The 15,303-nt window shown below is 42.6% G+C and overlaps 1 protein-coding gene across 1 annotated transcript in view; it reads left to right on the plus strand.

The window, feature by feature from the left end:
* UBE2Q2 (ubiquitin conjugating enzyme E2 Q2) overlaps positions 1-14,797 on the plus strand; it is a 66,084-nt gene extending 51,287 nt beyond the window's left edge. Inside the window, exons 9-13 of the mRNA XM_001506953.5 lie at positions 344-402; positions 7,680-7,728; positions 8,278-8,373; positions 10,325-10,391; positions 12,922-14,797. Coding sequence (XP_001507003.2) covers positions 344-402; positions 7,680-7,728; positions 8,278-8,373; positions 10,325-10,391; positions 12,922-12,953 — 303 coding nt within the window. The 3' untranslated portion in view covers positions 12,954-14,797. The remainder of the gene's footprint in view (positions 1-343; positions 403-7,679; positions 7,729-8,277; positions 8,374-10,324; positions 10,392-12,921) is intronic.
* Positions 14,798-15,303: the final 506 nt, after the last annotated feature.

Genomic DNA, 15,303 nt, shown 5'->3' on the forward strand with positions numbered 1-15,303 from the left:
TCTCAAAGCCGGATGTTTTAAATGTTAAATCTTATGTTACCGACTTTGAGAAGATTTCTCGAGGAGGGAGGGAGTTTCAGTTATGTGACTCTGTGGTATATCCTTTCCCCTAGTTCATGAAAATCTCTCTCCCTGTGCCTTCTTTGGTTGTGTCTTTTTTTGGTTTTTTTTTTTCCTTTTGCTCTGTTGTTAGTCCACCCTCTGAATTTTTAGACCATTTTCTAAGAAAATACGTTTTTCTTAGTCTTATAAATATTAATATATTACATAATTAAAGTACTATATTCTCCCAGAGAATGAATGGCATGATATCACTCTAAAATTGTATTTGTTTTCATTTCAGGATAACTTCCCCTTTGACCCTCCTTTTGTGAGGGTGGTGTCTCCTGTCCTCTCAGGAGGGTAGGTTTTCAAAGAAAATCTTTTTCTGAGAAAATGTTATTTACAGAAATGGCCAAACCACTTCATTTTAATAATACTTGTCCTTCACATTCTTTTAAAACTGGGGGTTATTGATACAGAAATGCAAGGATGTATTCAGACATTCATTTATCTTGTGAAATATTAGAGGAGAAAGCTCAGAACAGTCTATTGGCTGTGCAAGGGTTGGGGAGGAGAGAGTAAAAGTGCCGGTGGAATCTGACATAGCCGATTCTTTTGAGTGCTGTCTTAAGGGAATCGAATGAGAATAAGGAATTAATTCCCTACTTCAGAAAAGTATCATGGCCTAGTGGAAAGAGCACGGGCCCGGGAGTCAGAGGACTTGGATTGTTATGCCAGCTCTGCCACTTGTCTGCTGTGTGACCTTGGGCAAGTCATTTAACTTTTCTGAGCCTCAGTTACCTCATCTGTTAAATGGTGTTGAAAACTGAGCACTATGGGGGACACAGACTGTGTCCAACCCGATTATCTTATATCTAGCCCAGAGCTACGTACAGTGCCTGGCACGTAGTAAGCGCTTAACGAAAATCATTTTTTAAAAAGGGGTGTGGTAGTCCTTGAAGGATGACAGGGTCCAGTGGCAATTGTCAAACGATATTATTGAAACTACTATTGCTTCTTTGTTGAAGGAGGTTGGGTGAAATACATAATAATACAGTTTCCAAGATTCCCTTTCTGATTTGCAGCCAGAAGTGTTAAACTGAGATCCAACCATAAAATCTGACTTGGAGGCCATAAATACCCACTATGGTGTTGGCAAGAGTGTCTTAAAATGAGCCGTTTTTGCTCCTCGGTCCCCAGTAGTGTGAGGAGGGACAAGTTAAAGAGCTTCAAGAGAGGTTATTCTAAATACGCAGATTTGGTGATTTAAAAAAAAACACTCGTTTGGCCTGTTGCAAACTTTTTTAATGGTATTTGTTAAATGCTGACTATGTGTCAAACACTGTTCGAAGTGCTGGGGTAGATACAAGTGAATTAGGTTGGACACGGTCCCTGTCCCACATTGGGCTCTCAATCTATCATTGTCTCTGCTAGAAATATTGTATAAGATGTACTCGAGCATATTATCTGCTTGGGGAAGCTTTTGCAGTGTAATAACACATGGTTGTGTTGGCTTCTTGAGTACCTTCTGTGTCATTCTTGCAAAGATTATTCAAAATTATTTTGTGAAAAACCTGCAGCTGAGCTCCTTATTCTGGTGACATTCCACGATTTGCAGTTACTCCTTCCATAGCATGTCCTGGAAAACCACAAGAAACCAAAGTGATTCCATCTGGAGGTGGAAATTTCAGAACACAAAATTGTTGTTGGTTTGTTTTTTTTATTTCCCTCTGATCCTGGTTGTGTAGAATGAAGGAAATAAGGCAGCATTCAGCAAATAATTCAAATTTCAATCACTGATATTTACTGAGGTGCTTACTGTATGCAGAGCACTGTACTATGCTATATCAGAATTGGTAGCCATTCTCTGACCACAAGGAGCTCACCATCTGGGGAGGAGACAGTCAATATAAATAAATGAATAAATTTCAGATAATCAATCGTATTGAGCCCTTATGTGCAGAGCATTGTACCAAGCGCAGGGAGAGTACAATTCAACAGAATTAGCAGACATGTCCCCTGCCCATAACAAGCATAGAGTCAAGAGGGGGAGACTGACGTTAATATGAATGTCATTTATAATTTAAAGATGTGTACATAGGTTCTGTGGGGTTGGGGGGAGTGGGGCAAATATCAAGTGTCCAAAGGTTACGGATTTGAAGTGCACAGACGACGCAGAAGGGTTAGCGAGCTGGGGAAAAGAGGCATTAATCAGGGAAGGTCTCTTGGAGGAGATGTGACCGTAGTAATGCTTTGAAGGTGAAGAGAGTGGTGGTCTGGCGTATTTGGAGGGGGATGGAGTTCCAGGCCATGGGGAGGAAAGGGGTTGGTGGTGAGATAGATGATAATAATGATGGTATTTAATTGCTTACCATGTGCCAAGCACTGTTCTAGGTGAGAATGGGGCACAGCGAGTAAGCTTGCTGGCAAGAGGAGCGGAACCCGTGGGCTGGGCTGTAGAAGGAGATGAGTGAGGCAGGATGGAGCAAGCTGATTGAGTGCTTTAAAACCAATGGCAAAGAGTTTCTCTTTGATGTGGAGGTGGATGGGCAGCCTTGGGGGGTTTTTGAGAAGTGGGGAGACATGAATCGAAGGTTTTTGTTGATTAAAATGAATTGCACAGCAGATTGAAGTTTGGGTTGGAGTGCGGAGAGACAGGAGAGCGGGAGGTCAGCGAAGAGGCAGATGCAGTAGTCAAGGCGAGTTAGTGTAAGTGCTTGGATCAGCATGGAAACAGTGGTTGACAGGTACATAAGTGTTGTGGAGTGAACATCAAGTGCTTAAAGGATACGGATCCCAGTTCCTTTGCAAAGCACCCTTGTGGCTTCCTAGAAATATTATAATATAGTTGAAATAGATGTAGCCAGTTTTGCAAAATTACCATGAATCTCTAAGTAGGACAACTGACTAAATTCTCTAGAATTTGTTGTACCCCCAAATGGAATGTTCAAACATCCAAAGAAACCTAATCGTCCTCAAAATTCCCTAGAAGATCCCCATCGTTGCCCATATTTAACTTCCACTTGATCAAAATTCCAAGATTTTTCATTAGATCTCCCTGTGGTACCTCTCTCCCATATTATGTTCTCCATTGCACTTCTCTGACTCTTCACTCGTGTCATCTCCCAGCTCTGGAACTCTCTTTTCCCCAACCTAACAAGCCACATTACTTCTGTCCAACAGAACTCACTTCAAAGCTTTTCTCCTCCTTATTATGTTATTATGTTGGTATTTGTTAAGCGCTTACTATGTGCCAAGCACTGTTCTAAGCGCTGGGGTAGACACAGGGGAATCAGGTTGTCCCACGTGGGGCTCACAGTCTTAATCCCCATTTTACAGATGAGGTAACTGAGGCACCGAGAAGTTAAGTGACTTGCCCACAGTCACACAGCTGACAAGTGGCAGAGCTGGGATTCGAACTCATGACCTCTGACTCCCAAGCCCGTGCTCTTTCCACTGAGCCACGCTGCTCCTCCTGTAACGAGAGGTTGCATTCTCGTCTTCCAAGAGTTTAGTACAGAGTAAGTGCTCGATAAATACCATTGACGACGATGGAGAAGCCCCAGTTAAGGAAAACCGTAGGGCTCATTCTGTGTCTAGTGCCATTCCCCTGAGGATAAATGTTTCTTCCTACACCACGTCCGATGCAGAACTACCTAATTCTGCCATTATCTTCGAGTGAAACTGTATAGTGAAAACAAAAACCATAACTAAACTGAGTGTAATTCAAAAAGTCTTCAGAAAGACCTTCATTCTGCAATTCATCCCCTTCAGTACCTGCTAGAGAGCCAACCTCATCGTGTGCACAGCCAAGTGGAGGACGAAGCATTTACCTAGTTCATTTGCTCCGTGCAGACAGCTCAGAGCGGATTCGGGGACACAGATTATTTTTTTGGCTGTCGGCATGAAGCAGATCAACCAGATAGTGACTCAGTTTTCCCCTTGGTTTGAGCTGTGCTGAGTTTCTGATTCTCACACTTCATAAACCGTGGAAGAAGTTAGGGATTTTTGGAAACTGCACTGGCTGTCTATTAGTAGCATAAATTTAATGAGTCAGTATTCTAAATGATACTCCTTTGGTCAGAAGAGTCAAAATGTAGAATCAAATAGCCCCTAATTGCAGGCCTTCCTCTCTCCCCCCTCCCCAGCCAAAAAACAAACACGTACACACACCCTGTGTATAGCCTGTACAGTGGCTATCTTAGATTTCTCTGATGTGAAAAGAAGGTGGCTAATGGAGGAACTGGGTTGGGCTCACTGTGGAGCTAAATGCTTGGAAATCTGCTGCCCTGAACCTTCAGTTGGCTGAATCCTGGCGTCCAGCGTGGCCGGCTGTTGAAGGGGATGCTGCCCTTTAAGTGGGCCTGGCTGTGGGCGTTAGAGAGGAGCCTGCGTGTCTTCGAGACATCGGAAGAGGCATGACATTGCCTTTTCTCACCCCCCCCCCATCCCAACCCCAAATCCTCATGGCTCAGTGGAAAGAGCACGGGCTTTGGAGTCAGAGGTCATGGGTTCAAATCCCGGCTCGGCCATTTGTCAGCTGTGTGACTTTGGGCAAGTCACTTCACTTCTCGGTGCCTCAGTTACCTCATCTGTAAAATGGGGATTAAGACTGTGAGCCCCACGTGGGACAACCTGATTCCCTGGTGTCTACCCCAGCGCTTAGAACAGTGCTCGGCACAACATTATTAAATCCTGATAGGTTTATGGGATAGAAGGGGCAGATGCAAACCTTCTGGGTGCACGTGCGCATCGTCGCGTGCACTCTCTCACGTGTGCATGCGGGCACACACGCCTGTCCTATCCTCATGGGTGGGTTGGGATGGGTTTGGTGGCATGTGTGTGGTGGTCTTGGCTTTTTGTAAATTAGGGCATTAAGCATTGTAAACTCCTTTTGGGTAGGGAACTTGTCTCCCAACTCGGCTGTGGAAAGAGCCCGGGCTTGGGAGTCAGAGGACATGGGTTCTAATCCTGTGTCTGCCACTTGTCTGCTGGGTGACCTTGGGCAAGTCACTTAACTTCTCTGTGCCTCAGTTTCCTCATCTGTAAAATGGGGATTAAGACTGTGAGCCACACATGGTACAACCTGATTACCTTGTATACACCCCAGGGCTTAGAATAGTGCCTCGCACATAGTAAGTGCTTAACTAATACTGTAATTATCATTATTACTATTACTCTTCCCAAGTGCCTAGTACAGTAATCTGCAGAGCAACTGCTCAGTAAATAGTGTTGATTGACTAATTGAATGATGGGTTGTAACACTGAGCAGTTTTCCTTGAGTAAATGTTGCCTAAAAAGAGCATTAAGGAAAACTTTGCTTCTCATGTCCCATTTGTCTCACAGTTGAGAGTTTTGCATCTCCTTCCAAAGCCAGGGTCTCTAACTGGAACACAGAAGCCTTGTTTTTGAAGTGATAGAAGAGAATAGTGCTGCCTAGTGAATCACATGCCCTCATATACCTAGAATTTAATTTACACCTTTCCTCGTGAAACACGGAGACGTATTCCAGATTCTTATTAACCAGTGAAACATTTCTGAGCATCACGAGGTATATATTGTCCCTATTGCAAATCGATTTGTCCTCATCTTGGGCCTGAACAACTGTTCCTAAAGGGAGATCTGCCACGGGTCATGAAACCTGTTGGGGTAAGATCAGGATCTGGTCAACACGTGGAATTGAGAGTGTGTAAATAGTTGGAACTAGCTGGAATAAAAACCAGATGGGGCAAGAGGAAAATAAATGTGAGATATCAGTTGCCTGGAGATGTTTGAGCACAATTTTCCAAGTCCTTCCACCCCCTCCTCATACTACCTCCTCTATCTCTTCCTTCTTCAGCGATATCTGGAGGCCCCCTTCCTGCTCTCTAAAAATGCCTCCTCACCCGGTGCCTCAGAATCCATCCCATGTCACTCCCACTCTCTCCTACTCTCCTTACTCTTGTCTTTTGCCAGTCAATCTCTGCCTCCTTCCCATCTGCTTTCAAAATCATTCAAGTCTCTTCTCTGCTAAAAGAAAAAAAAGAGCCTAAGATAGATCCTGTAACACCTTCCAGCTCTTGCTCCCCTTCCTGTCCGAACTCCTAAAGGGCAGAAGCTGGAGGAAATAATGAAGGGGATTTTTTCAGCAGACCATTTTGCAGCCACCTGGATTTTCTTTTGTCTTATTTTAGGTTTTAGTTTGTGGCAGCCAGGGCTGGAGTGCTGGAAGCATTCATGAAGTGATTTTTTTGAATTTTTTTTTTAATTCATTCATTGTCGTATTTAATGAGCACTTACTGTGTGCAGAACACTGTACTAAGTGCTTGGGAGAGTACAATACAACGAACAGACACATTCCATGCCCACAACAAGCTTACAGTCTAGGGCGGGGAGAGACGAACATTAATATAAATTACAGATGGGTAATTAAATGCTGTGGGTCTGGGAAGGGGGAAGAACAAAGGGAGCAAGTCAGGGCGACACAGAAGAGAGTAGGAGAAGAAGAAAGGGGGGTGGTCTGAGTCAGGAAAGGCCTCCGGAGAAGATGTGCTTTCTAGAAGGCTTTGAAGACGGGGGAGATTTGAGGAGGAAGGGCATTCCAGGCTAGAGGCAAGAATGTGGGTGAGGGGTTGGCGGCAAGATGCAGGTGAGAATGAGGCACAGTGAGAAGGTTTGCATTAGAGGAGTGAAGCATGCGGCTGGGTTGTAGTAGGAGAGAGGTGAGGTGGGAGGGGGCAAGGTGATGGAATGCTTTAAAGGCAAGGGTGAGGAGTTTTTATTTGATGTGATCGCGGATGGGCAACCGCTGGAGTTTTTGAGAAGTGGGGTAACGTGTCCTGGACATTTTTGTAGAAAAGTGATCCGGGCAGCAGAGTGAAGTGTCGACTGGAGTGGGGAGGAACAGGAGGTTGCGAGGTCAGCAAGGAGGCTGATGCAGTCATCCAGATGGGGTATTTTGAATGACCGTATTAATGTGGAAGCAGTTTGGAAGGAGAGGAAAGTGCAGATTTTAGCAAGCTGTGAAGATGGGACTGACAGGAATACTAGTAGAGGAATACCAACAACTCGAATAATTACTAGCAACTGGAATAATTTCGAGAAACAGCTTGGCCTCATGGAATAAGCACAGGCCTGGGAGGCAGAAGACCTGGGTGTTAATCCCAGCTCCACCACACGCCTTCTGTATGACCTTGGGCAACCCACACAGCTTCTATTTGCCTCAGTTACCTCATCTGTAAAGTGGGGATTAAATCCTACTCCTTCCTACTTGAGTTGGGAGCCCCACTTGGGATAGAAAATGTGTTTTAGCCTGAAGAGAAGCAGCGTGGCTTAGTGGCAAGAGCAAGGGCTTGGGAGTCAGAGGACGTGGGTTCTAATCCTGGCTCCGCCACTTGTCTGCTGTGTGACCACTTAACTTTTCTGTGCCTCAGTTACCTCCTCTGTGAAATGGGAATTAAGACTCTGAGCCCCATGTGGGACAACGTGATTACCTTGTCCTTATGGCACATAGTAAGCGCTTGACAAACACCATTATTATTATCGTCTTTTATCTACCCTGGTATTTAGTATAATTCTTGGCACATAGTAAGTGCTTAGCAAGTACCGTTTAAAAAAAAAATCCATAATGAGGCATGGCGTTTTCTCTTGTCTTCAAGGTATGTTCTGGGTGGAGGTGCATTGTGCATGGAACTTCTCACAAAACAGGTGAATATTTTTTCTTTATATGAACTTTTTCCTCTCAGAATTGAATTTGTGTTCCAAATAGAAAAGTTGCATATCTGCGGCATGGCAGCCTTTTTTGTTGTTGGTGGTTTTTTGTGGTGTGTTTTTTTTTGAAACTAAGCAAATATATGAACTGAAATAATCTATAAGGTAGCAAGAAATGAGACATTGAGTTGAAACACCTATTAAGGACCGAGGTAATCATTGAAGACAATGGTTTTGTTTTTCTAATTGTAACACTATAAATGTTGGCTACTTATAATGTCTTTTGTTTTTTGTCTTGCCAGATTCTGGAAATGTATCCAACTTGGCTTTTTCCTTTTCCCTCCAAACTTCCTAACATATTAAGGGCTGTCTGTCAAGCTAACACACTTGTTTGTGGGACTTAAACTAATCCAAAAATTGCTTCAAATAATCAGGTGTTATCTTGCCGTAGAGTAGGAGCATTGTCTTATTTGTGTCACACTGGATTTCAGTTGAACTTCAGCATACCACCACATGTTCTGTAGAAGTGTTTCCTTCTTCCTTTAGGGCTGGAGTAGTGCCTATTCAATAGAATCAGTCATCATGCAAATCAATGCCACTTTAGTCAAAGGAAAAGCCAGAGTGCAGTTTGGCGCTAATAAGGTAAGCTAACTCTCCCCCCCACCCACCCCAACCCCTCTGACCCCTCCACTGTTTGATATCTGCATTTACTTTTGTGGATTTCATATTTATAGAGTGGTTTGCCATTAATTGATGATAATGCTCTTTATATGTAAGATTTTTGGAAGGCAGTGGAAAACTAATAATAATAATAATGTTGGTATTTGTTACATGCTATGTGCCAAGCACTGCTCTAAGCGCTAGGGTAGATACAAGGTAAAAAGGTTGTCCCATGTGGGGCTCACGGTCTTCAGCCCCATTTTACAGATGGGGGAACTGAGGCACAGAGAAGTTAAGCAACTTGCCCAAGGTCACACAGCTGACCCATGATTAGAACCCATGATCTCTGACTTCCAAGCCCGGACTCTTTCCACCACCACCCACTTCCACGGTGGACCTGCTAGGAGACAGAAGAGAGGGGGGCGGGCCATTAGTGTTCGGGGGATGGGGGCTTTGAAGTTAAAAACAGAATAGGACTGTTTTTAACTTCCAGTTTTCAAAATGGACTTACATAGTGAACGCATGCTAAAATATAAGGGGATTAAAGAGAGCACAGCCTGCCATTGCCTATATGCTTCCTCAAAAGACAAGATTAAATAAAATACTAGGAGAAGGTGAGGTCACTCCAATCATTAAGCATTATCTTCTTTTCAGTGTCTAGACTTCAGTGGAGCTTAACCTAGAGCTGAAGAGTCATTTTGTACCGGAAACTCAAAACAAAGTTCTTGTTCTGTTTAAATTTTTTTTAACAGGAGGATGGGGTGTAGCGGGAATAATGGTTTTAACACACACCTTGCACTTTGTTTCACCTCTTTACCAATGTTTGCCTTAATAAACTGCCTTGAGACAGGGTTGGGCAGGTTGAGCACTTCTGATATTCAGCCAAGGTGGGGGCTGGAGAAAATGGCACATCTGACACCCAAAGGGAATTGTGGCTGCACCTCTCGGGACTCATTCGCAAGCCTGCCAATGCCCAGATGCCCTCAGAGGCAGTGAGGCACAAATCAGTGGCACCAGGACCCTAGGAATCAGCAGCGGGGCTTAATGGAAAGAGCCCGAGCCTGGGAGTCAGAGGACTTGGGTTCTTATTGCGGGTCCTCCACTTATCTGCTGTGTGACCTTGGGCAAGAACTTCACTTCTCTGTGCCTGTTACCACATCTGTAAAATGGAGATTAAAGCTGTCAACCCCATGTGGGAATGGACTCTGTCCAACGTGATTATCCTGTGTCTGCCCCAGCGCTTAGTACCTAGTAAGGGCTTAACAAATGCCATTTAAAAAACAGAAAAAAACCACCTGGAAGTGAGCGGCAGGGACCCAGGAAGAACGTTAGATAGATATGCCATGCCTCCCCCTAGCAAGACTTATTTTTCCATCCTATGACAATTGAAACTTTTTGTACCTTTTTGCTTCCTTGGACGTTTGAATACGTTTTTGAAAGCTTCAACCCTGCAAAATATGGCACTCAACGATAATGAGGACAGTTTGCAGTACTAAGCTACTTTTATTTATCTTTACCAGGGCAGAATTAGGGTGGAGGCAATTTCACCTGTGGGGGAAAAAATTGCCATATCTTTCTTGCTTGAGAAGCGCTTAGTACAGTGCTCTGCACATACGATTGAATGAACGAACACCTCGACTAGCTGCACCTTCTTTTAGCAGCTGTAGTGGCCGGTCGATGATATTTGAGAAATGGCAGCAGAGGCCACCATGGTGACGTCTGTCCCACTTTAGCGAGGGTAAAAACCGCCTCAGGTAATAGCAGTGTTTTTCTTTGGATTAAGGTGATTGTAATTCAACTCACTGAGGAATAAATCCATTTTATCACAATTTCAGGTACTGCTGTGAGCAGAGCGGTCTCTTGTCAGTTTAATCATTGATGTTCAGAGAACAGTTTTTGATTGCTAATATTTTACATTTTTTTAAACTTTCAGAATCAATATAATCTAGCAAGAGCACAGCAGTCCTATAAATCTCTAGTACAGATACATGAGAAAAACGGTATGTTGGATTTTCTATTATATGTACATTATAACCACTCTAGCAATCCTTGCATTATTTTTAAGTACAGTTTTTAAAGTTTGCAAATATAAAAGATAAAACAGTTGTACAGGGACATTTAAAAATGACTTTAATCAGGAAGTGAGCGATTTTAATTGTTATATTTTCTTGCCTGGCATTACAAAATATACATTTTGTTCAGGTAGCCACCATAAATGAGCCAGATAGTCAATGTTCCTCTGGATAATTTAACAATACACTAAAAATATTTATAATGATTTTAGAAAAGCTAACATTGTATTGTTATCAGTGGAGTTTCAAGTGTTTAAAGTGGTAACAAAATTTAAAATACAAATTGAGGGGGTCTTCAGTTTTTGAGGCCGGAAGCCAGGGTTTTATAGCCTAACCTGCTGCCAGAGGTGGGCCCACCGGAATTGACTAAAAATGAATTAATTATACAGCTGTGGCTGCATGAGAGTATTTTTGAAATTAAATTATTTTCTGTAGAAACTCGGGTTTGGGCCTGCGTCTGCATGGGATGAAGCCAACGTGAAGTGGAAGCCTAATCTTAAGGAGCATGGGTGAGGCAGCTTGACCTAGTGGATAGAGCATGGACCTGGGAGTCAGAGAACTTTGGTTCTAATTCCAGCTCCGCCACTCATCTGCAGTGTGACTTTGGGCAAGTCACGTCACTTCCTTGTGCCTCAGTTACCTCATCTGTAAAATGGGGATTAAGCGTGTGAGCCCCAGGTGGGACATGGACTGTGTCCAATCTGATTAACTTGTGTAATACTTACTTACTTTGTGCCAAGCACTGTTCTATGCACTGGGATAGATACAAGGCAATCAGGTTGGACACAGTCCTTGACCCACATGGGGCTCACAGTCTCAGTCCCCATTTCACAGATGAGGTAACTGAGACACAGAGAAGTGACTTGCCCAAGGTCACAGCAGACGATTGGCAGAGCCAGGATTAGAATCCACGACTTCTGACTCCCAAGCCCGTGCTCTTGCTAATAGGCCATGTTGCTTCCCTGCAGCGCTTAATATGGTACCTGGCACATAGTAAACACTTAACAAATACCATTTTTTTTAAAAAAAAAATGGAGCTGTAGAGGAAGAACCAGTATTTTTGGAGCTAAATGCCATTATTCTTGCCTGGGAGCCATGACATTTAGCCAGTCCACCTGATGGATAAGCTGCATTTCAGACGTCTCTGAATTTCCACAGTCCTGCTGGGCTGCAGCACTGATGCCCTGGGAAGAGCGGGGGGTTCAGTGATCTCCTCGGAGTTCAGTCAGGCTGGCAGACACAGAGGGTATCCGGGATTCCTAGGCGGCATTTGCTGATCAAATGAAACAGGAAGCAGTCGTCAGGGCACAGTCACAACCTAATGTCCTTCACCCCTTCCACACTGAATTGCAGCAAAAAGCTTTGCTCTCAGGACCCTCCAGCTTTGGTAGCAAGTAGGAGAGCATTAATGCCATCGAAACAGAAGAATAACTTTTCAACCTGCTGTCATACTTGCACGGGACACAGCCAGTGTGTTGTTTTGTTGGCATTCTTTGGAAATGACCGTTTTAAAAAAAATACCCTGAGTCTCTGGGGAAGTCTAAGAAGACCAGAATGTAGCCAGATGCTCCTAGTATTTTATGGGCATTGTACCCAAAAAACCCAAAAAACAAACAAAAGAGACCTTTTCTCGGTACTTAAACCCTGGCCTTTAAAAGTCATTTGCTTCTGGGCAGCGCAGTCATTTCAGTGAACCTTGCATTTGGAATATTTACAACCTCTCAAAATAGTGTTAAACAACAGCACACTTTAAGTCTTAAGGTATTAAGTTTAAGAACCATTAAAATGAATGGAAGGGACTATAAATTCCAAAGTAAGTAGCATGCCCAGTTCTTCAGTAGCATGTGTTTTCACAGTCGGTCTCGGGTGGGACGTCGTCGCAAAGTTAGGGAGCCTTCTACTGGACCCCACGCCTGTCTGCCTAGAGCATGATGCTACGTCAGAAGAGACAGTTGGGCACGTGCAGCAGCACCGGTTAAGATGCATATGGTAGAACATGAGTTTTCTTTAGTGTGGTTTTTGTCAAGACTCGTCTCCACATTGTGGGAAAACTGAGTGAAATTAAAATGTTTCAAATTATCCGATTTCAGTTGGATATCTGAGGCTCCTGCTGCGAGATAATAGTGGATACCGCCGTATACCGAATAGAAATGTTGGTGTGTTTGATTATATAAGATAAATTTTGGTGAAAGGGAATTGAAATGGAGTATTCTTGTATTGCACATTGCCATTTTTTCTGCTGCATGGGCTGTTCTTTTCAGTTACAATTTGAAGTCCGTTCCCAGTCAACAGTAGGCCTTCGTGAGCTTGAACACTATCTTAAATGATGGATAGTTTTGTTTCCCTAAACTTAGCAGTCGATTTTAATACTGGAATGTCGGATCAGGAATAAGGCGGGGGAAAAACCTGAGGGTGTTCTGAGATCGTCTTTCTTAAACAAGTGTCATTCTTTTTGTAGGCTGGTACACTCCTCCGAAAGAAGATGGTTAAAATTCTGGACAGTTGTATACCTGGACCGATGTTGCTAGATCACAATTATTTCCAACACAGACACAAGCTATGAGTGCCCCTATAACAGCAGTACTGAAGACTTTAGCTATTAGATATGTTAGTGGATAATCTGTCAACTGACATCTGATATAAGTTACAGCCTTTTCATTCCGCTCTTCATAGGTATCTTGGACTGAGCAGTTTTGGCCTTGACTCTTATCGTCGGGTAAATAAGCATCCTAGGCCACTCCCTCCTGTGTCCCTTTTGTTTGTTAAAAGTGTGAAATGTTTAAAGCAGGTAATCCCGCTTCAAGTTACTAAAGTAAATCACAATACTTTTTTGTGTACCTCTCCATCACCTTTTTTAGGATGAGGACTCTGGAAACTTTCAATATATGGTTTCATTAAAGCCAGTAAAAGTTTAATCATTGTTTAATACTGTTTTAGGGGAAATTTCAAGACTTGTAAATTGCAGTAGTTTTTTTCTGGTTTAAAATAAAAAAAGAACATTTGTAGTATTGCCAAATTAATGATATAGGAAAACCACATGTATGTTGTCATTAAACTTTTTTTATGGCTCCGTGAGGGTATGAACTGTTTCTTGGAAAGATACTTTGATTCGATTATGTTGCATTTTTCAGCAGAGCAAGGCTGTGCCAATTAAAACTTGTAACTAGTCATTTCCACTGGGGCATCAGAGTCTTGCTGGGCTGTACCTGCTACTTGTCGGTTCGATTTTACCTTACAAAGAGGAGCCACAGTATAAAGCTTGAAGTTTATTTAAAATACTAAAAAAAGGCCGTTTTTGGTGTTCCATTTTATTAACGGGTTGTTGCAATCATTGGTAAACTAATGAACTTATAAAGTGATTGACACACAGAGTCAAAAATCCTTGAGCAAAAGCTACAGTACAATAAAGCAGACGGACATCACTTCGGAGATTATTGAAAGTAATGTTGCCATAGTTGTGACGGTGGTTTTGATACTGAAAGACTTACGGAAATTCTGACGTGAACTCTTTCATTCGTAGAAAATGAATCTGGGTCAGTAAATGCTTCATTTCATTGCCTTACGTGTCTCGATTCTATTTTGTTAGTAATAGATCTTTTGTACCCTAGGTTTGAGTTAAGGGTGTGTACCAGGGATTAAAGCACTTTTTAAAAGAAGCCCAAGAGCATGCCTTCATTTTTCCACACTTGTTAGAGTCTGAGTGTGTTTTTTTCTGATCAGACTTTTGCTTTTTAGATCCAGTGTTTAGCTTTATAAACCACGTTCAGGAGTCTTGGCATGATTCTCGGTACAGTAAAACCTCTACTTAACGGAACTTCCTTATTACAGAAAACTACACCCGATGAAAAGTTACACTGATCCCAGCGACTCTGTAATTTACGTCGATATTCCTTTACAAGACCTCTGTAGGAAGGGCTTCCAGTAACCAAGGCCCTATTAATTATTCCTTTCAGGCTTGTTGAATAGAGGTTTTACTGTATATTTGTCTTTTGTCTAAATTTTTTTTTTTTAATGGGAGTACTATATAGACTTTCCAGCCTTCTTGCGTATCTGGTTGTATTTGTATAAGGTCCTTGTAGCCAGTTGCTCAGCTAGCATCCTTAAGCGAAAAGGCCGAGCTCTTTTAAGCATTAAAGTTCCTTAAAATCTGAGGCTAAAATCTTGAATACATTATTGAATTCTTTAATATTCTGATGGGCTAGCAGGTTGACAGCTGCACATTTGGCATGCTTTTTTTGGATTTCATTTTTTTTCATTACAGAATTATTTGGCAATGTACAGTAAATTTGTAAACTTGCATCAAGTTTATGAATAAAGAACCATTTTAAGAAGAACACCACTTGTCTTTTTCTGCCTCTGGAGATGTACTTCTTCCGTTCAAGATTAAACAGCATTCAGGGAAGGATAGAGTATGCGGTTAATAATAGTCACATGAGAGTTTATGCTTTTGTGCAGCTGCCCAGATGCTTCTGGTCAGCCTCACAGAAATAATGTCAACTGCCCACCCCTTGTTTGCCAGTTATTTGTATTTTAATGTCTTGTCTCCCCTTCTAGACTGTAGACTCCTTGTGGGCAGGGATTTTGTTTACCGACTCCATTGTATTGTACTCTTCCCAGCACTTGGTAGAGTTTCCGGCGTACAATAAGCGCTCAATGAATATCATTAATTGATGAAGCAATTGGTTGTAATCGGACACTTTTGAATGTGTCTTTTTTCATGGTGTCTGAAGCTCTTATATGAGCCAGGCATCGTACTGAGCACTGGGGGTAGATACAAACTAATCAGGTTGGACACAGTCCTTGTCCCATTTTAGGGTTCAGAGTCTCAATCCCCATTTTT

The sequence above is a fragment of the Ornithorhynchus anatinus genome, chromosome 5, assembly GCF_004115215.2.
Source record: "Ornithorhynchus anatinus isolate Pmale09 chromosome 5, mOrnAna1.pri.v4, whole genome shotgun sequence".
NCBI classification, from domain to species: domain Eukaryota; kingdom Metazoa; phylum Chordata; class Mammalia; order Monotremata; family Ornithorhynchidae; genus Ornithorhynchus; species Ornithorhynchus anatinus.